Raw genomic sequence first — 22,263 nt, 5'->3', positions numbered from 1 at the left:
AGAAATCTGTAAAGTGACTGCAGCTCCCTGATTGGTGGCTCCAAACTTTTTATCTGGAGGACTTAAGGAGAATCTGTCAGCAGGTTTTTGCTATGTAATCTGAGAGCAGCATGATCTAGGGGCAGAGACCCTGATTTCAGCGATGTATTAGGCTGTGTGTTGCTGTTTCAATAAAATCAGTGTTTTATCAGCAGCAGATTATCACTACAGGACTAGGTGTCTCGTGCTTCCTGGTCAATTGCTCTGTGTAACCCTGCCCTCACCACTGATTGGCAGCTTTCTGTGCATAGTCAGAAAGCTGCCAATCAGAGGTGTGGGCGGGGTTATATACAGTTCAGCATTCTGATCACTGCTAGATCTGCAGCAAAGAAGACTTTGGGAATAAACCCAAATACAGACATTGTAGGGGGGTAAAAAGATTTTATTTACAGATGGTGGAATGATGAACTATTAATATTAAATTTAATACTAGTCCTGATATTCCTGTTCTATTATACTATATAATATAATATGTGGGTGTGGGTGTGTGTGTGTGTGTGTGTGTGTGTGTGTGTGTGTGTGTGTGTGTGTGTGTGTGTGTGTGTGTGTGTGTGTGTGTGTGTGTGTGTGTGTGTGTGTGTGTAAATGAAAGAAGCAAAATATTCGCCAGCCTCCCCAAAAAGTAAGGGGTTTATGGGAGATTCGGAATTTACATACACGTATCTTCCTTTTCGCAGTATATGTATGTATCAGATCTCCTATAAACTCATTCATTTTTGAAGATGCTGGTGAGACTTTTGCTTTTTTATGAACGTGAATACGGTTGGGGACCATTGCATTGGGTCACATTGGCGGCCATTGGCTGGGGCAGCTTTAAGTTTTGCTCATTTATCTGTCATAGCAAACCTTATTGAGGTCATGTATAATCGAGAAAAAAATAAAAATAAATAAAATCAAAGTTGACGTACAGAAAGTGGAGATAATCAGTCAATGTAACCATTATGAAAAAAATAAAAATACAGTAAACAATCCTTAACTGTATTTCATACACTCTCGATGTTGCAATTAACGATGACATATTTTATAGGGAAGGCACATACTTTAAAAATAAAGGAGAGGAGCTGATGTTACTTTTAAAAATTGGAAAACTCCTAGATCCAGGAAATCGAACTATCAATAAACTTGTCTTTGCTCCAGTATCAGTAACTCAGTTCGAAGACGTCATATTGGCTCAAGATCCAGCAACTCGGTCCTGAGACATCTCATATTTGCTTCAGTTTCAGTAACTCGGTCCTGAGACATCTCATATTTGCTCTAGTTTCAGTAACTCGGTCCTGAGACATCTCATATTTGCTCCAGTTTCAGTAACTCGGTCCTGAGACGTCTCATTTGCTCCAGTTTCAGTAACTCGGTCCTGAGATGTCTCACATTTGCTCCAGCTTCAGTAACTCGGTCCTGAGACGTCTCATTTGCTCCAGTTTCAGTAACTCGGTCCTGAGACGTCTCACATTTGCTCCAGTTTCAGTAACTCGGTCCTGAGTTGTCTCATTTGCTCCAGTTTCAGTAACTCGGTCCTGAGACGTCTCACATTTGCTCCAGTTTCAGTAACTCGGTCCTGAGACTTCATATTTGCTTCAGCTTCAGTAACTCGGTCCTGACACGTCTCATGTTTGCTCCAGTTTCAGTAACTCGGTCCTGAGACATCTCATATTTGCTCCAGTTTCAGTAACTCGGTCCTGAGACGTCTCATTTGCTCCAGTTTTAGTAACTCGGTCCTGAGATGTCTCACATTTGCTCCAGCTTCAGTAACTCGGTCCTGAGACGTCTCATTTGCTCCAGTTTCAGTAACTCGGTCCTGAGACGTCTCACATTTGCTCCAGTTTCAGTAACTCGGTCCTGAGATGTCTCATTTGCTCCAGTTTCAGTAACTCGGTCCTGAGACGTCTCACATTTGCTCCAGTTTCAGTAACTCGGTCCTGAGACTTCATATTTGCTTCAGCTTCAGTAACTCGGTCCTGACACGTCTCATGTTTGCTCCAGTTTCAGTAACTCGGTCCTGAGACGTCTCATATTTGCTTCAGTTTCAGTAACTGGTCCTGACATGTCATATTTTCTCCAGCTTCAGTAACTCGGTCCTGAGACGTCTTACATGGTCACAAGTGGGTATCTTTGGGTGAACCAGCAGGTATATACAAGCTTTCTTGTGGAATTGTGTAGCTGAACATGACCTGTCTTGGTGCTATTGTAGAATATATATATATAGTATGTACATCCAAGTGTGTTCTTCAGGTTTAGTCCATGCTGCTGCAGAACCTCTTTACGATTTGGTGACATATGAGGTCACTGTCCTGTGTTATTCTGTCTGGTTTCTTATTTTCTTCAAAACTTTGTTCTTGGCTCGCTTCATGTGAAATATCATTTTTGCCATTTCATCTGAAAAAGTCTAAAATACAAAAAAAAAAATCAATATCCTGCCTCGTTATCGCACCATTCCATACATAATATATAGATCTAATCTATGAATCTATGAATAGTTATAGATATTCTAGAAACTTCTAGGAGAATATATCTTTGCAATATGTTGTCATACGACATTACAGGCTGCTCATTCTTTCCTCTGACACTATTCAACGGAAGAGGAGAGCAGAGGATATTGATGACCTATGGAAAAAATGAGGGTAGAGCAGAACACCACGGCATCTTAAAATGGTTGTCCATTACTGGGAGAAAACATACGGATTGAAAAGGGTAGTCTGAGTAGTGGACAATCCCTTTAAATTGTTCAGTTACAGAGACCATTTGCCGAAGTTTATCTCACATCCCTTTAATAGACTGGGTGAAAGCAAAACAATGTACAGGGCGGCCCAAGTGTAAGTATCCAGCTGAATCAATGACATTTTATGGCTACACACATGCGCTGACACACAAAGTGGCCGTTACCTTTCAAATATTCAAATTTAAACAAAAATATAAATAAATATCAAAGTGGCAGTTAGAAAATAAGAAAGAGGGAAAAAAATACAGACGCTGTATAGCAGATTAGGAACACGTTTTCTAGGTAAGGATTCGGGGACGTATATGGTGTAAGGACTGGGACTTACCTTTACAACATGAACCTCTACATGGCTATCCTGATCAGATTTATCTGAAGATTTCTCCTGAAAACAATAAGTATTAGATATTTCAGTATCATGTTTCACAATATAAACGGTATCTCGGATCATCCACTACCAGCATTGGACTGGCCCACCGGATGACTGGAGAATCCTCCGGTGGGCCCTGGCAGGTTCGGCACTGCAGCAGTTTACTTACTGTTTACACTAAATTATATGCTGCCGAGGATGATGATTTTAAAACAAGCAAATTAACGTTTCGCAGATTTATCAGGTGATTGTTGGATTTTTTTGGACTGGTCGATAGTTGGTAACTATCAATCGGGGATTGAGCATTCATAGGAATATCAGCTGGACAAGATGGGAGATAAAGATAAGGGCAGAATTTGCCGTTAGTATGGTGGGTCCCAAGAATGATTTTGTCTGGTGGGCCCAAACTACTCCAGCCCAACGCTGCTTGATACACTATAACCAATACCTACAAACCTTCATGTACACCTGTAGATCTTCATAGATAGGAGCCATGGAGTTCTCCCAGTCTTCATACACAACACCGTAAGCCTCGTACTTCTCTTGCCTCCTGAGAAGAGAAGAAAGATGTCATGGGATAACTACAGATCACAAGTCTACAAGGGACAAATTGTTGAAACAGTGGAAAAAAAATGCAATTTCTACATTGTTTTTGTTTTTCGCGATGTTCATTGTGCCATAAAAATGACCTGGTAGTACGAGTCTTCAGGTCAGTACAATTACAGTGACTCAAAACTTGCAACATTTCTAATTTCTTTAAATTTGGAAAAAATTAAATATTTAAAAAAAAATGTTGTTGCTGTTTTCTGAGACCTGAAAAGTATTTACAACACAAATGGCAGCCGCCACCCTATTACACACATCGACATGTGTGATATAAATGTACGTCGGGAAGTAGAGAAGCGATAAGCTGGTGGGTGCATTCACACGATACCAGAATGAACTACTTTGTTTGATTCCTAGTACCGAGCAAAGTAGCTGTAAGGATGGTGGACTGTAGTGTCGTGTTCCTACCCTTGAAGACACCAATCACGTTATGTGTTTCATTGTAATGTAAATAATGTCCGGCATCTTTTGTAAATACTGTGTCATGTGAATACTGTCATAAGATAGATTTATAGATAGTTGACGATAGGGGAAGATAGAGTTAATATTTGGGACTAGCTCACAAATGGAGGGGTTAGTGTTAGGAAAAGAGACTGGTTTCCTATTAACTGAGCATATAGGGTCTGGAGTGTGTAGTGAGCAGAGATGTAACTGTTGAGGGTGACCCTGAATGAGAGGAGACTGAGAAGGAGGGATAGCGAGATCCTGAGAAAGTGACAAAAGAGACAGAGTGGCTTTCTGAAGATGGGTTCTAGGAGAGGACACCTAGCCATGAGACCTGGAGCTTGTAACACAGAAGTTAACTGGCCTTAGCAGGACTGAGAGACCGGGACTAGTGGAGGGTCCCGAGCAGTAGATCAAAGGCACCAGTAGTAGAAGAAATAGGACGCAGAGCCACTGAGACTTGTGATCTGGCCTGTAGCGTTAAATGTGGGTTGTGGCGCAGTATGGAGAAGCAGTATGCCTTGAAAGCCCTGGAGTATGCTACAGAGGAAGGATGCTGTGTGGGATAGTGCTTCGTAGTGAAAAGTAAATGTTCATAAGTCCGCTATCCCTTACCAAATTAGGTAAAGAGTTTAATGAGGGGGACCACCATTTCAAAATAAACAATGGAACATCGGGTCCTGGCAAGCCCACAACACTGGCTACATGTGGCCCGAATAGGCGGAAGGCTCCCCACATGACAAGTCCATACACCCAGCCAGGATGCACACTTTCATGTAAAGTGTTGGGGCGCTGGAGACAAGCACCTCGTCAATGGTCACTGCCCCACGCCATGTTACATATGGATCACCTTCAGTTTATCTGCCTAGGATTCAAAATTATCCTGATCCAGTCCTGATGATGGTAATGATGAGGATAAAAGCTCACAGACACAAAAAGAGGACTTAAAAATCCTCCAGAAAATTGGAAAAAATCACAGAGAAAAAAGCAGAGATGATTACCTGCTGAAGCCTCCAAACAAATGCACTAGCAGGGCGCATCAGACCCGATTAATGATGGCAAAAACACAGGTGCAAAAAATACAACACACAGCATGCATTTTGTAGCACTGGGCGGCCCGCCTGTATGTGCGTTAGTAATAGGCTGTAGACCAGATGCTCTGCATTGCCTGTGTGAACAATGCCACATACAGACTATTATCTCTTATCTTTTTGTGCACTAATGCCAAACAGCCAATACTGGATTGAAAGTGGTTGTTTCATCTGTATTTTTTGCAGCTGTGTTTTTGCCATCATTAATCGGGTCCGATGCGCCCTGCTAGTGCATTTGTTTGGAGGCTTCAGCAGGTAATCATCTCTGCTTTTTTCTCTGTGATTTTTTCTAATGATGAGGATACTTACATTATTACAAGGTCTATTAATTCTTTCAGCTCCAGGGCTACATTCCTGGCTTCATTCACATGTCCTTCCATTGCAAGTCGAGCACTGAACTGAACACTGTGGATCTGCAGAACACTCAGATCAATGGACTCCAGAGCAGCAGCACTAGAATGGAGAACAGAAATGTTCAAAATATGTGCAACATCTGGGAAATATACAGGTAGGTGTACAAAACATAAAAATCACAAAGCAAAAAAATAACTGAAAAAGAAAATCATGAACATACTTAAATGCTGCTAACCCATAGTCCGGTAACTCTAGGATCGTTACTTCATAAATTGCTTGTATTCTATTGAGGCCAGACACAGAACCGTAATGGGGCTCAGTGCAACCCCTATGTTCTCTAGAGCACTAATATGGTATTCACAAAAGTCTCTAGTGCCCCATTGTATTTTTTTGTTCATAAAAAGGCATAACTCATTTTTCCTGTTGGATAGTCATATTTTTTATTATAGAAAGATTACTTCTAGGGGGTTAATAGCTCTATAACATGTGATGTTGTAGACACATTAAGTAGCAATGTCTCCATAGCTGCTCAGTGCTCACAGCTCTGGTCTGACATCTCTTACCAATCATTAGTAACCGGTTTTCTCAGGCTGAGGACCCGCCGTCTACTTCTTCCATCTGGGAGTGTGTAAGATAAATGTAATTGCATTGGTAACTGGGAGTTCCGAAGCACTTCTGTTATCAACAAAACAGATGTAGGCATCGTGAGTTACAGATAGAGGCAAAAAATGTAATTTAAAATTTACATTTTTTATACAAACCTTTAATCTTCGATGAATGGATGCCAAATTCTGTAGAAAGAACGGTATCAGCCGTTATGCTGCCGAATGTCCTTTCCAACACAGATTCATTATTTCCTTCATATAAGAAATACCTCAATGGAAAAATAAAAAAAAAAACAATAAGTAACAGTGTAGCACATTACGTTATCCATGATGTTACTTTCGTATACTATACCCTCTACTGATCTATTTGACCTGAATTTCATAGGTGCAAACATCTCAAATTGGACTGCAATAGTCAGAAGCATTGTGGTCAATGCTACTATTATTATAGATTTTACTGCAGAACCTTTTTAACCCTTAGTGACTGCCAATTTTGACCTTAATGACCATGGGGAAAATTTTTGAAATCTGACCATTGACACATTATGTGATAACTCTGGAACGTTTTAACGGATCCCAGGGATTCTGAGATTGTTTTTTCGTGATATATTGTACTTTATGATACTAATAGTAAAGTTTGTTTGATACGACTTGCATTTATTTGAGAAAACATTGGAAATTTGGCAAAAATTTAGCAATTTTCAAACTATTAATTCTTATGCCCTTAAATCAGAGTTGTGTCCCACAAAATAGTTAATAAATAACATTTCCCACATGTCTACTTGATATCAGCATAATTTTTTAAACCTTTTTTTTGTTAGGAAGTTAGAAAGGTTAAAATTTTTTCAGCAATTTTTTTATTTTCTAAAAAAATTTACAAAATCATTTTTTAGGGACCACATTTGAAGTGATATTGAGGGTGCTATGCGACAGAAAATACCCAAAACTGACACGATTTTAAAAACTTAATCCCTCAAACTGCTCCAAAGCACACTCAAGGAGTTTGTTAACCCTTCAGGTGCTTCACAGGAATTAAAGAAATGTGGAAGGAAAAAACGAAAATTTTACTTTTTCCCGCAAAAATTTGCTTTAGCCCCATATTTTACATTTTTACAAGGGTAACAGGGGAAAGTGGACCCTGAAATTTGTTGTGCAATTTCTCCTGAGTATGCCAATACCCGATATGTGGTTGAAAACAACTATCTGAACAGGTGGCAGGGAGTGAAAGGGAAGGAGCACCGTTTGACTTTTTAGACTCAAAATTGGCTGGAATAGATAGTGGATGCCATGTCATGTTTACAGAGCCACTGATGTGCCTAAATAGTGGAAAACGCAGAAAAAAGCATGGACCGCACATAAAAAAAAAATCGTACATTGATCTAATGCCCCTAGGCAAAAATATACATTACTGAACATGAGGTCTTAGTATAACATTCTGATCAGACTGTATGAAGCCCACTATTACATCACGGTGAACCTCTCAGTGGGACCAAATATTTATTGCTTTAAAGGAGCAGCATCATGCACTAACCATCGTCGCAGTGACATTGCACTAGCACGACAAGCGGCCCACTGCCTCACAGCACACATGCAGCAAGACTGAGTACCCATTTAAGGCAACAAAAGCTAAAACTGAGAAGTTTGCCGTGACGTGGCAGTGGGCTTCATCAGATCAGAATGTTAAAGAAAGAACCTCATGTTCAGTAATGTATATTTTTGCCTAGTTGCATTAGATCAATGTAGAATTTTCTGGATGTGCAGTCCATGCTCTTTTTTTCAGCTAAACAGTGGAAACTCCCCCACAAGTGACCCCATTTTGGAAACTACACTACTCAAGGAATTTATCTAGAAGTGTATTGAGCACCTTGAACCCCCAGGTGCTTCACAGAATTTTATGAAATTAAACCGTGAAAATAAAAAATCTAATTTTTCCCACAAAAATGTTGCTTTAGCCCCAAATTGTTCATTTTCACAAGGTTAGCAGCAGAACTTGAACTATATATTTTGTAGTAAAACCTCTCCTGAGTACACCGATGTCCCATATGTGGGGGGAAACAACTATTTGGGCACATGGCAGAGCTCGGTAGGGAAGAGCGCAATTTAAGTTTGAGCGCAGATTTGCTGGAATAGACTGCAGGCACCATGTTGCATTTGAAAAGCCCCTGACATGCCAAAACAGCAGAAACCACTCACATGTGACCCCATTTTGGTAAGTACACCTCTTCAGGAATTAGTCTTTGGTTGTAATGAACATTTTAAACACCAGATCATTCACAGAATTGTTTAACATTGGGCTGCGGAAATGAAAAATTTATTTTTTTTCTTTTAAAATGTTGTTTTAGCCCAACGTTTTTAATTTTTTTAAAGGGCTAATAGGAAGACATGGACTACATAATTTGTTACACTATGGAGATCAATAAACAAAAAAGCAATTCAGGAACTGTTTATTTTTTTTATGCCGTTCTGCATCTGGTAAAATTGACAAGACCACTTTATTCCTTAATTCTTTGGATCAGTACGATTAAAGCAATACCACATTTATATTTTTTTTATGTTTTGCACAATAAAAACTATTTTCCAGAAAAAAAAATGTTTTTACATTGCTATATTCTGAGAGCTATAGTTTTTTTATTTATCTGCTGATGGAGCTGTATGGTGGGTTGTTTTTTTGCGGGACAAGATGGCGTTTTCAGCTATACCAGTTTTATTTACATTCGTCCTTTTGATTGCATTCTATTCCATTTTTTGCTGTGGCAATTTGATGAAAAACCCTAGGCTTTTTTTTCCTATGATGTTCACTGAAGGGGATAAATAATTTGACAGTTTTATAGATCAGGTTGTTCTATATGCAGAAATACCAAATATGTGCACTTTTTTGTTTAATTTTGTTTTTAAATAAATATATAATATTTGAAAAAATATATTTTTACAATTTTTTTAACTTTTTTTTTCATTAGACCCTTTGTGGAACTTTAATTTTTATTACTCTGATCATTGGTATAATGCGTTGCAATGCACCAGCATTACAATGCATTACACCTGCCAGTGAGTGAAACACTTACAGAATGCCTTTTAGACCAAGGTCTCAGCATGGTCTAACAGGCACGCCATAGCTGGCTTACCTGGAGGTCATCATGTGACCTCGGTTTGCAATGGCAATGACTGGCAGCTAATGATGATGTCACGGGTGTGCCAATTGTGCGGGAGAGCACACCTATATGCTGTGGTTGCTATTGATTTTGTCATTTAGGGGGTTAAATAGTAAGGGGAAGTGTGGGCACCACTGCGGACCATGAAGGCCAGGGCTCATCTACCATTTGAGCACCTATGCCCCTCACGATTGCCATGTTGTACCCATACATAATAGGTCGGGGGTTCCTTCCTGACCATGACATATGTGTACTTTAAAGGTCCTAAAGGGGTTAATATAAATGATGTTACAAGAAATAGACTGCGTATTACGCATTTTATTTTTACAGAAATGTGGTACTGTCATTGTGATCTGGACAACTTTTTTTTTTTAAGTATTAAATAATCTAACGTGAAACAGAAAACGAAACTGGTCCATATTCTAGTACATATTATTTACCAAAAATGTGTTGCTTGTATCCGACTAATTTAAATTTTGGACACAATTTGTGTAGAACTGTGGTACCGCCATGGGGACCAAACTTACCCCACATTTTGTTGAGCTGTTAAAAGATTGACTTACATTGTTTGAGGCAGAAAAACTTTCATCTTCACATTAGTAGCAATGATTTCTTCTTCTACGATTGACTGGAACTCATTAGTCAACTTGAATGGATTTACAATATTCACCTAGGAGGGAAGCAGCATAAGAATAGCATCTAAATCCAAGTATTTTTTAAGTTGAGATACGTTTTGTTGCAGTACTTTAAAAATGTGCTTAATGGCTTAACATGTTTTATCATATTAAACCATAATGCTAGAAAAAGAATATAAATTGTACCTTGCCTCCTGTTTTATCTGCTAGTAGTCCCAGCTCAGGCAATCGGCAGTTAGTTCCTTCTATTGTCACCACAGAGACAACGACACTGAAAGACAGAAACTCAACTATTTAACCCTAGAACGCATACCCATAGAAATCTACACATTCACGCACCTGGGGCCTTTTAGGCCTGTTACAATTATCATGGAATAACTCAAATAAAAACACTTTTCAAAGTTTATTGCAAAGTAAGGATGCATTCCCACCAGCGCAGGGGTCTGCCAGGACGGGATTCCGTAATGGATCTGACCTCCTGGTGACCCCAGCTAAGGCTGGCGGACGCATACCTGGGGCCTCGCAGGCCTGCCAGGTTACTTGTTTTCTATTTTCTGTAAAATTACTTTAGTTAGAATTTTGAAACTCTAGGTATTCCTCAGGTATATAGTTGTTAGTAATTTCCAGTTGTTCATATATTTTTATGTTATAGGCATTTCGGAATAACAACCTTTTTTTGGGACTACCACATATTCACGCACCTGGGGCCTTTTAGGCCTGTGTGCAAATAACACGGAATAACTCAAATAAAAATACTTTTCAAAATTTATTTTACAATTGCAAGGTAAGGATGCATTCCAACTAGCGCTGGGGTCCGCCCGGAGGGGATCCGTAATGGATCTGACCTCCTGGTGACCCCAGCTAAGGCTGGCGGAATCCTGCCATTCCGACAGCCTTAGCTGGAGTTACCAGGAGGTCAGATCCATTATGGATCCCCTTCTGGCGAACCCCAGCGCTACTGGGAACACAGCTTAAGATGTGTATATTTCAAAACATAATTATGTGCATAAAACAACAAAAAAGTAAGTAAACGGGCACGCCAAAAATGCATTCTATATGCAATTTTTTTATGAAAACATTTTGGTTGTAGCAAACTTGGTGCAGGAATATTTATTTGTAACTTTACATATTCCCCCGACAATTCTCGCATATTATTTTTTCGGCTGAATGTTCCTTGCATACATTTTGTCCGCAAGTAGAACAGAAACGCTCCAATTTTCTTTCCCTCTTTGCTGGACAAATATAGCAGCGCTTTCTTTTTTTTTCTCTTTGCTCTGGATGTTCCAGAAAGCGTATTCCACATCGGATCATTGCCTCCGTAATTTGCCTTGATAAGCATATCATGCTGCTTCTCTCCATCATAGTAGGCATCAAAAGTTCATAACAAAGTTCTGTCAAAAATAGACGTCTCTTGTCTTTCCTGTTGGCATGGAATTCTGGATTAGTTTGACAATAAACAATGTAGCTATTGAGGGCTGACACATCAAGGATATTGGAAAAAAGGGCAACAGGCCAACGTTTAGTCTGCCTTTTGCACGAATACTCTCCAATCATTTTGTCCATCTTGTCGACACCTCCTTTTGTCTTATTACAATGCAGTATGATTTCAGGGTTTTTTTTCCTGTCATTGGTGTCAATACTTCCATCATGATGCATTGTACTCAGTAATATCAAGGATTTTTCTTTCTTGGCTTTATAAGACACCATCATTGCTTGATTGCAGAAACCGAATACACTCTCGTAGATTGTTCGCTGTGCATTGTGCTTCATGATTGGAGGAATTTCGCGGCGGTTTGGCCTCATAGTACCAACAAGTGTAAGTTGCTTTTGAAGCAAAAAGTTGGCCATTTCAAAATTGGTAAAGTAATTATCCATTGTAATATTTTAATTTTTTTTTTTTTCTTATTTTTCTTATTTTTATGTTGTCATGCAGAATCCACACTCTTCCCAGCAATAGCAGAGTCATAAAAGTTCTTCCCCAGCAACAATACAGACAAAAAGACTGAGTATCACATGTAAACCTAGTACAGGCCTAAAAGGCCCCAGGTGCGTGAATATGGGGTAGTCCCAAAAAAGGTTGTTATACCGAAATGTCTGTAACATAAAAATATATGAATAACTGGAAATTACTAACAACTATATACCTGAGGATTACCTAGATTTTCAAAATTCTAACTAAAGTACTTTTACAGAAAATAGAAAACAAGTAACCTGGCAGGCCTGCGAGGCCCCAGGTATGCATTTTAATGTCTTTAAAAAAATAAACTCAATTCCTGAGCTCAAATGATTATCTGTGATGTAGATGTTAAGCATGTATTACGAGGAAAAGGGGCTGACATTGGGCAAATAAAATTGTGCCCATCAGTAAAATAGAAGACATACTATAATAGTTTTGCTGTTTAACACAAACCTGTGCTGAAGAGCCAAGTCCCCCAAATTACTGTAGAAAAGCTTGGATGACTGATAGATGTACTCCTCTGATATGTCCTCCAGGTTGCCAAGGTCAGTGTTTGCTATGCCATCAGTACAGATTATCACCTGAAGAACAGACAGAACACGTTAAATTTTGATATTTAACATAGAGGAGACCAATATATTCCAGTGTTCATGAATCTCCCTCCCAAAAGGTTTGTTGCTCTTTCCCTCAAAACAGCATGGTTACACAGTGCCAACTAGTGGTAAAAAATGGTAGTGTAATATTTATTATTTGCAGAGTTTATATTGATTAGCATCTGACAATAATGTTTCTGGTGGTCCTGCTATAGCTAATATGGGCATTTACATTATGTTCCTAAGTAATATTTGGTTGGAAGTACTCCCTTCCTAATCAATATCGGGAGCCCATCTGTATAACAGAACAATCTGGTCTTTATCCAAGAGTAACATTAAGATCCTGGGCCTCTGAACCCCTGCTAAATGCCATACTAGGGTCTTTCTTTGGAGCAGAACTGAATTTGGACCCTTTCTATTATCAGAACCCTGCAACCTCTGCATCCCATATTCGTGCTAACCTACGACTTTACAAGCTACAACTCATTTGCCTTGGATCCTGGACTCTTGGATGCCATCGCGATTGAAACCAGAGCTGCAGGCCCCAGTGCTGTAGCCCCCTTTTCTTCCAGGCTGTAATAAAAAAAAATGTTAATTAATTTATTTTAAGTAATTAATACAAATTATGGCACTGAATGATGACAACTACTAAACAGAGACGAGACGTTATGAGAAAAGAACACTTTACCATTCAATCCTTCCTTTCAGGTCAGGCAGAGTCTCCATCAGTGGGTGCGGCAAGGGTTGGTCTTCACCCTGTGATTTCAGATAGTCAGGGTCCAACAGCTCGGCATCCTCCAGGATCTGTGGCTGTCTAGTGCCGTCACCGTATAACTTCACCTGGATACAAACCAGGTGGCCAGGATAATTAAATTTTTGGGATTAGTAAAGAAGGAGGGCTATGGATTTCTGCATAGATCTAGTATTATTACCTGATCACTGAAGGTCACAAGAGCCACTCTCTTTCCAGGATGCTGCTGATGAAGAAAATCTAGCGTTTGACCCAATGCAGATGTAACAGCCTGAAAGCAAAAAAAAACTACAAAAGTTAGTTAGCACATTATTATCGAAGACCTCGGTAAGAACTTTCATGGACTCCAGGAATTCACAATGCACCAGAGGAAAATTTAAAATGACGTTGAAATTGATTGACCGCTACCGTTACTATGTTAGAAAAAAGACGTGTTCAGCGAGGTCACCAGGAGAAGATGGTACAAGAATAAAATAAAGGAAGGAGGGAATAAAATTTAAAAGAGTAACTAAACTTTTTTTTTTAAATTCAACATTGGGCTTATGCAGGTGGGGGTACCACCGACGCAAGCCCCAATTTCACCTGGATGAGCATTCTGCACTGCAATACATGCTGCCAGCCAATTTAGAGGCCAGCAGCAGACGTAAGCTTGTCTGTGACAGACTGTGCATGGCAGTGTTGCAGTGCGCTGCCCATGCCGGCAGGCTGAAGTCAGCTGCATAGGAGAGCAAAGCAAGTCATTGGAGCAGGGTAAGGTAAAAATAATGGTTTGTTTCTTTATAGGATAAGCTAAGAAAAGAACGGAAAGGCCCCAGGATGGGGGACATTGTTGTAGGATGGAGCCCAGGATAGAGGGTCATTATTATTGGAAGGATCCAGACTGGGGACATTACTACTGGAAGAGGCCAGGATGAAGGACATTATTATAGGATGGGACCCAGAATGGGTGACCTTATTAAATAAAGGGCCCAGGATGGAGGACATTATTGCTGGAAAGGACCAGGATGGGGGACACTATTACTGGAAGAGCTCAGGACAGGGGACATTATTACTGGAAGGGGCTCAGGATGGGGGACATTATTCCTAGAAGGGGCTCAGGAAAGGGAATATTATTACTGCAAGGGCCCAGGATCGGGACATTATTAATGGGGGGGGCCAGGGTAAAGGACACTATTACTGGAAGATGCCAGGATTAAGGACATTATTATTATAGGATGGGACCCACAATGTATGACATTAAATAAAGGGCTCAGGATGGGGACATTATTACTGGAAGGGGCCCAGGATGGGGGACATTATTTCTAGAAGGGGCCCAGGAAGACGGACATTATTACTGGAAGAGCCCAGGATAGTGGCCATTATTCGTGGAAGAGCACAGGACAGGGGACATTATTCCTGGAAGGAGCCCAGGATTGGCAACATTATTCACAGAAGGGGTCCAGGATGGTGGACATTAGTACTGGAAGAGCCCAGGACAGGGGATATTATTACTGTAATGGGCTCAGGACAGGGGACATTATTACAGGAAGAAGCCAGGACGGGGGATATTATTACACGGGGGGCGAACAAGCATTTGTCTTTTTAGGAACTCGCACACTACAAGGTCCCATACGTTTGTCCAACATACAGATTGAGGACCAGGTCCAAATTTTGCAACCGGAATTAAGTAACTATAGTCACACCACTGTTGATCAGTCTTTGCAAAGTTATTAATCTTTCTGATGTGTTTTAAAAATTCCTTTAAGAATGATCCCAATTGGCAGTCAGACTGGTTCAATATTTAGCCACGTCCTCCTTACACAATCATTAATAACCTAAGTCTTTCTTGAGATCAATAGCTATTTATTTTTACTACTACTTACCGTATTTTTCCGAAAAAAAATTCCAAGTGGGTGAGATACAGAAAAAACAAAAACAAAATGCAATTCCTGCTTTGTGTTTGGGATTTCTTTTTACAGTGTTCATTGCATAGTAAAAATGACCCGTTAACAAGATTCATCAGGCGAGTATAAATACAACAATACCAAACTTTTATAGTTTTCTTTTATTTTAGTGGTGAAAAAAAAATATCAGAAATTTGTAAAAATAAAAACTTTGTTGGTATCGCCATTTTCTAAGACTCATCACATTTAGTTTTTTTATTTCTCCATCAATGGAGCTGAGTGAGGGCTTGTTTTTTTGTGTGTGACAAGCAGTTATTTTTATTTATACTATTTTGTTGTACGTATGCATTTTTATGGGAAATGTGGCAACTAGGGTTGAGCAAAATGGATCGGACAAATTCAAAAATCGCCAACTTTCGGCAAAGTCGGGTTTCATGAAACCCGACCTGATCCTAGTGTGGGATCAGCCATGAGGTCGGTGATCTTCGCGCCAAAGTCGCGTTTCGTATGATGCGTTCAGCGCCATTTCTCAGCCAATGAAGGAGGACGCAGAGTGTGGGCAGCGTGATGACATAGGTCTCAGTCCCCACCATCTTAGAGAAGGGCATGACAGTGATTGGCTTGCTTTCTGTGGTGTCACAGGGGCTATAAAGGGGCGTGCATGCCGACCGCCATCTTACTTCTGCCGATCTGAGCATAGGGAGAGATTGCTGCAGCTTCATCAGAAGAAGGGATATAGTTAGGGAGGGAAGATTAACCCCCAAACCGCTTGTGCTGTAGCGATTTCCACTGTCCAACACCACCTTTTTTTGCAGGGACAGTGGAGGCTATATCTTTGTGCATCAGCTCTGTAGCTTATTAGGCTGCCTTATAAAAGCAAAAATCCTGTTGCTCCTTTCTGCAGTTATCTTGTTTATTTGTCCACACTTTTGTGTGCAGCAGTCCTTTTTGTTGCTGCCATACTTGTCCTGAGATCATTGTGGCGAGATTGAAATTGTACTACAGTCCTTGGATTTTTTCAAATATCTTCCAGCCACTTTCTGCCACATTGTGTTGTGTTACACACTGGGCCTGAGTTTGGGTTCAGTCTCCCCCTCAAAAAAGGGAGATTCAAATTGTCACAAAGTGGATATACGTCAGTTCTGTTAGTTTGTCGTATATCAGCCAGCCACGTTCTGCCACTTACATTGTGTTGTGTTATACACTGGGCCTGAGTTGCGGTGCAGTCTCCCAAAAATAAAAAGGGAGATTTAAATTCTCAACAAGTTCATATACACCTTCTACCTTGTTTTACAGTACCATATAACGGTTGTTATTTTGGTAAAAATTTTCCCAAAAATGAGGAAGCCTGGTGGAAGAGGTTGTGGGCGGTCGTTGCCAGCTGGTACTGATGGTGGTGGTGGAGCATCTGGTGGTAGTGGGAAAAGCAAAATAGCACCTAAGGCTGGAGGTGTTGAGCAAGCGTCATCGTCTGGCTACACAAGGCCTCGAAGGCTCCGTTATCTGGGAGTAGGAAAACCGCTTTTAAAGCCGGAGCAGCAGGAAAAAGTTTTGGCTTTCCTTGCTGACTCAGCCTCTAGTTCTTTTGCCTCCTCTTCAGAAAGTTCAAAATATAAAAGCAGAGAGTCGTCAGTGGATGCTCCCGGTCAGAAACAAGACGTTTCCTTGTGTCCTTCACCCAAACCAAAAGTGAAGGATGCGTCAGGCGACACTACAGGTTACTCCATGGAGCTCTTTACACATACTGTGCCTGGGTTAGAAAGGGAAATTGTTAACTGCCCATTACAAGATGAATCGGACATGGAGTGCACTGAAGCACAGCCACAGCTAGATTATTATGCTGTTCCATTAACTCAGATCACTACATTTGCCCTCACAGTGTACTGAGTCAGAATCTGACCCTGATGAGACTATGGTGCCCCGTCCCGAACGCTATAGCACCTTACACGGTGACACAGAGGAAGGTGCACATGACATTGAAGAGGAGGTGATAGATGACCCATTTGTTGACCCAGATTGGCAGCCATTAGGGGAAGAGGGTGCCGCTGCCAGTAGCTCAGAAGTGGAGGAGGATGATCCACAGCAGCCATCTACATCGCAACAGCTGTCATCTGGCAGGCCCGTATCAGGCCAAACATGTGTATCAAAAACAAAAACAGTTTTAGGACAGCATGGCCGTCCGGTGAAAGTAGCACAGCGTGCAATGCCTGAAAAGGTATTCGATAGTAGGAAGAGTGCAGTGTGGCAATTTTTTAACCAAGATCCGAATGATCAGTCAAAAGTTATCTGTAAGAAATGCTCAAAGACCTTTAGCAGAGGGAAGAATCTTCAAAATTTCAATACAACGTGCATGCGTAGACATTTAACCAGCATGCACTTGCAAGCCTGGACTAACTACCAAACGTCCCGTACCATTGGTGCACCTGCTCAGAATGAAGGTAGTCAGCAACGCTACATTGCTTCCCTCACTGTAAGCCCACCGGTTAGGACACCACCAGCAGCAAATGTGGAGGTATCGTCGCAAGGCCAAAGCAGTCAGGGAATCACAAGGTTTTTGTTAGGAAACACTGTATGTAGGCCAACATGAAGAATATCATCACCAACCCTCTCTCAATCCTCCATGTCCACCACCACCACCGCTAGTTCCACCATATGCAGCTCTCCAGTCCAGCTCACCCTACAAGAGTGTAATAATTATAGGGGATAACTCAGGAGACTCCTTGTGTGGAACAAGACAACTACAGGACACAGTTTTATAAGTGGTAAAGTCTATATTATCACATGGTGATTCAAACAGGTGCAGAGAGAAACTCAAGTCCACAACACTTGGTGCAAATATCAAATGCAGCTCAGCAGTCTATAGGAAACATCAGAGGAAAATGCAATCACGCAGAAAGTCTATGAAGCACAATTATTCTTGAGGATACTTGACACGAATAAGTCCTTGCTTAGTCCACAACACAGATAGATATGCTTATAAGGCAGTTCAAATAATATCTTAGCTCAACTAGGGAGGTCTGGGTAATAGTCTCAGGTTCTTGCAGAGCAGAAACAGCTTACATGTCCAGCAAATGCGGATGGAAGCAAACACGAGCAGCAGATGAAGGAGGATTACTGGAACTGGTGTATGCAGCAGGAACTCAGAGCAGAGTAGCAGGATAACCCCACAGGTTCACAGCAGCAGGTATATAGCCAGGGAGTCACCAGAGGTCAGGAGCTGGATGCAAGGCAGAATACTCTAGCACAGACTGAAGGCTGGGGTGGAGTTTTATAGCAGGAAGACACAGTGCACATGAGACCAAAGACGCCATCTTGGAAAAGGGCAGTAATGCACAAAAAGGTAATAAAAACTGTTCAGAGTCCTGACATTACTCCCTCCTTAGAAGCGGCCTCAGGACGATCCTGGACCTGGTTTCTCAGGGAATCTCTGATGAAAATGAGAAATCTTCTGTTGGGCATTGATGTTTTCCACAGGCTCCCAAGAGTCGTCCTCAGGGGGATATCCCTGCCATCTTATCAGATATCGGAGCCGATTCCTGCGAATCCTGGAATCAACAATTTCCTCCACCACAAATTGTTCTTGCCCATCAATCAACACAGGCTGCGGAGGTGGCATAACATGTCCCTGGAAGGTATTAGGAGATACAGGCTTTAGTAAAGATACATGCAAAACTGGGTGTACCTTCATAGTCCTAGGCAGCTTCAGCCGGCAGGCCACAGAGCTCACAATACCGTTGATCTTGAAAGGGCCAATGAATTTCTGTCCAAGTTTTTGTGAAGGAATGTTTAACTTCAGATTCTTAGTTGCTAACCACACGGAATCTCCTACCTTGAACATGGGTGCAGGTTTACGGAATCTATCAGCCGATCTCTTATAACGTTCTTGAGCTGTGGTCAGGGATTCCTTCAGAACCTCCAGATTCTGTCTCATCGCAGTCAGCCTTTCCTCCACTGCCGGAACTGGAGAATTAATTGGAGACCTAGGTAAAATACACGGATGATAACCCAGATTGGCAAAGAAAGGTGTAAATTTAGTGGAGGCGCTCTGAGAATTGTTATATGAAAATTCGGCTAACGGCAGCAACTCCAACCAATCATCCTGGAGATGGCTGACATAGCATCTTAGATATTGTTCCAGCGTCTGGTTGGTATGCTCAGTCTGACCATTTGTCTGGGGATGGTAAGCGGAAGAGAGACAGACATTAATATTGAGTGCAGAGCAAAACCCCTTCCAGAATCTTGAAGTGAACTGCACTCCACGGTCAGAGGTGATGTCATCCGGAACCCCATGCAACCGAAAGACATTCTGTATAACCAAGTTCACTGTATCTTTAGCTGAGGGGAGGCTGGTGCTCGGAACAAAATGAGCAGCTTTAGTCAGGCGATCAACTACCACCATGATTGTATTCATGCCCCCCGCTGTAGGCAGCTCCACAATAAAGTCCATTGATATAGACCCCCAAGGGCGGGATGGAACAGGTAATGGTTGTAGAAGACCCGTAGGTGCCACATGAGGAGTCTTGTAACGAGCACATACCTCGCAAGAGAGAACATAGTCCTTGGTATCCTTCAGGCAAGTTGGCCACCAGAAGAATCGGCTCAGGAACTCTTGTGTCTTCTGTACCCCTCCTGTGACCAGCCAACTTGGAGTCATGTACCAACTTGAGGATCTGCAGACGGACGACCACAGGGACGTAGATACGTCGATCTCTGAACCACATGCCACCCTTAAAGACAAGATTAATATCCACAGGTGGGTTGGCCAGAAATACATCACCGTCATAGGCCTCCCTGCACTCCTTCTACAAGTCCTGATCGTGGATAACTCCGATGAAATTGGCATAAGATAGAATGGTCTTGGACGGGGCTCCAGGTACTGAATCCGCAGCATGGATTCGGGATAAAGCATCAGCCTTCCCATTACGAGAACCTGGACAGTACGAGATAACAAAGTTAAATTGATTTAAAAATAAGTTCCAATGAGCCTGACGAGGAGAAAGACATCTAGCGGATCTAAGGAACTCTAAATTGCGATGGTCAGTTAGCACTATGATCTGTTGTGCAGCTCCTTGCAGATGATGCCTCCATTCTTTGAAAGCCGCAATAATAGCCAGCAATTCCTTGTCTCCCACATCATAATTCTTCTCTGCTGAGGTTAGTCTACGGGAAAAGAAAGCACAAGGATGTAGCAGACCCTTCTCTCCAGTTCTTTGGGAGAGAATAGCCCTCAAAGCATTATCAGAAGCGTCCACCTCCACAATGAAAGAAAGTGTTGGATCTGGGTGTATCAACAGCGGTGCTGATGTGAGACAGATCTTAAGCAGATCAAAAGCTTCTTGAGCCTGTGATGACCACTTAAAGGGCTTTTCCTTCTTTGTCAAGGAAGTAATGGGACGGACAATATCAGAAAAATTTAAAATGAAGCGTCTGTAGAAATTTGCAAAACCAATGAAACATTGGACCTCCTTAACGTTCTTGGGTACCGGCCAGTCAAGGATAGCCTGAATCCTACCAGATTCCATGTTCAGCCCCTGGGGAGAGATGATATAACCTAAGAACTGTATCTCAGAACGATGGAACTCGCATTTCTCCGGCTTAACATACAGATGGTTCTCTTTCAGACGTCTTAAAACAGTTTTAATATGTTCTTCATGTTCCTGTAGAGAGTCAGAAAAGATTAGTATATCGTCCAAATAGATCACTACAAACTGGTCCAACAAATCTCTGAATATGTCATTAGCAAGGTGTTGAAATGTTGCAGGGGCGTTACAAAGCCCGAAGGGCATCACAAGAGATTCAAAGTGTCCATACCGGCATCTGAATGCTGTCTTCCACTCATCCCCTGGACGAATACGCACCAAATTATAAGCCCCACGAAGATCCAGTTTAGAGAACACCTTAGCATGGCGGACTCTTTCCAGTAATTTTGGAATCAGAGGCAAAGGGTAACGGTTTCGTACGGTTACCTTATTGAGTTCCCGATAGTCAACACAGGGTCTCAGGGTCCCATCCTTCTTCTTTACAAAAAAGATAGGTGCCCCTGCTGGTGAGGAAGAAGGACGTATGAAGCCTTTGGCCAGATTTTCATCAATATACTCCTTTAAGGCTTGAAGCTCAGGTGCCGCCAAAGGGTATACGTTACCAAAAGGAATAGCTGCCCCAGGAAGCAACTCAATGGGACAGTCATAATGCCTGTGTGGAGGAAGCTGATCTGCATTCTTCTTGTCACAGATGTCAGAGAACTCTTTATATGCTGGAGGTAAAGAAAATACCTGTACATGTGGTTCCGTAGCCGTGGACTCAGGGACAGCTTCTGTTAACGCTGAGTTGCTCCTTGTTGGAAATATAATCTCCTTGGTCTCCCAGTTGATAATTGGGTTCCGAGAACGCAACCAAGGAATGCCTAAAATCACAGGAAAATGAGGAGAAGAAATTAGCAAGAACGAAAGTTGCTCCTGATGATTAGGCTCCAACAAAATTTCAAGGGGTACGGTCTCCTGATCCACAGGCCCAGAGATTAAAGGTGACCCATCCACTGTTTCCTTGGTAATTGGAGAGGCTCTTTGCTGAATTTCAATACCATGTTCCTTGGCAAATGCGATATCCATGAAATTGCCACCTGCACCAGAGTCAATCATAGCTGCACTGGAAATCCACTGTCCTGAACACAGGATCTTAATAGGGAGAGAACAGTGAGAGTTCTTTTCCTTAAGCTCCTTGGGGGGTGAAGTCATAGAAAGTGAATGGAATACAGCGTTTAAAGGCAGGCTACATTCAGAGATGTCAGATTCATCATCACAGTTGTCATACTCCCCTACTGCTGCCAGCACCTTGTTAGGCTGTCTAGGACACTTAGGGCAATTGATCAAGAAGTGGTCAGACTGGCCGCAGTAGAAACATAGACTTTCACGAAGGCGATGCTCCCGGCGCTCATTGATGTTGCGCTTCTGAACGGAATCAATTTGCATGGGCACCTCCTCCACCTCCCGAGATGTTTTACCTGCAGGATCTTTGGAAGGAAGGGAAAAGTTAGAAATATGGTTACATGCAGCAAACTTCTACTGCCTATGCTC

At 41.6% G+C, this 22,263-nt stretch overlaps 1 protein-coding gene across 1 annotated transcript in view; it reads right to left on the bottom strand.

The window, feature by feature from the left end:
- Positions 1-387: 387 nt before the first annotated feature.
- LOC143770270 (circularly permutated Ras protein 1-like) overlaps positions 388-22,263 on the bottom strand; it is a 93,816-nt gene continuing 71,940 nt past the window's right edge. The window contains exons 14-25 of the mRNA XM_077259737.1: positions 13,489-13,578; positions 13,245-13,396; positions 13,048-13,129; positions 12,417-12,544; positions 10,193-10,277; positions 9,935-10,041; positions 6,379-6,491; positions 6,181-6,292; positions 5,573-5,716; positions 3,579-3,672; positions 3,081-3,137; positions 388-2,422 (exon numbers count right to left, since the gene is read on the bottom strand). Coding sequence (XP_077115852.1) covers positions 2,333-2,422; positions 3,081-3,137; positions 3,579-3,672; positions 5,573-5,716; positions 6,181-6,292; positions 6,379-6,491; positions 9,935-10,041; positions 10,193-10,277; positions 12,417-12,544; positions 13,048-13,129; positions 13,245-13,396; positions 13,489-13,578 — 1,254 coding nt within the window. The 3' untranslated portion in view covers positions 388-2,332. The remainder of the gene's footprint in view (positions 2,423-3,080; positions 3,138-3,578; positions 3,673-5,572; positions 5,717-6,180; positions 6,293-6,378; positions 6,492-9,934; positions 10,042-10,192; positions 10,278-12,416; positions 12,545-13,047; positions 13,130-13,244; positions 13,397-13,488; positions 13,579-22,263) is intronic.

The sequence above is a fragment of the Ranitomeya variabilis genome, chromosome 4 (assembly GCF_051348905.1).
Source record: "Ranitomeya variabilis isolate aRanVar5 chromosome 4, aRanVar5.hap1, whole genome shotgun sequence".
Lineage (NCBI taxonomy): Eukaryota > Metazoa > Chordata > Amphibia > Anura > Dendrobatidae > Ranitomeya > Ranitomeya variabilis.
The sequence above is the reverse complement of the archived record's forward strand: the minus strand, read 5'-3'. Positions and strand labels throughout refer to the sequence as shown.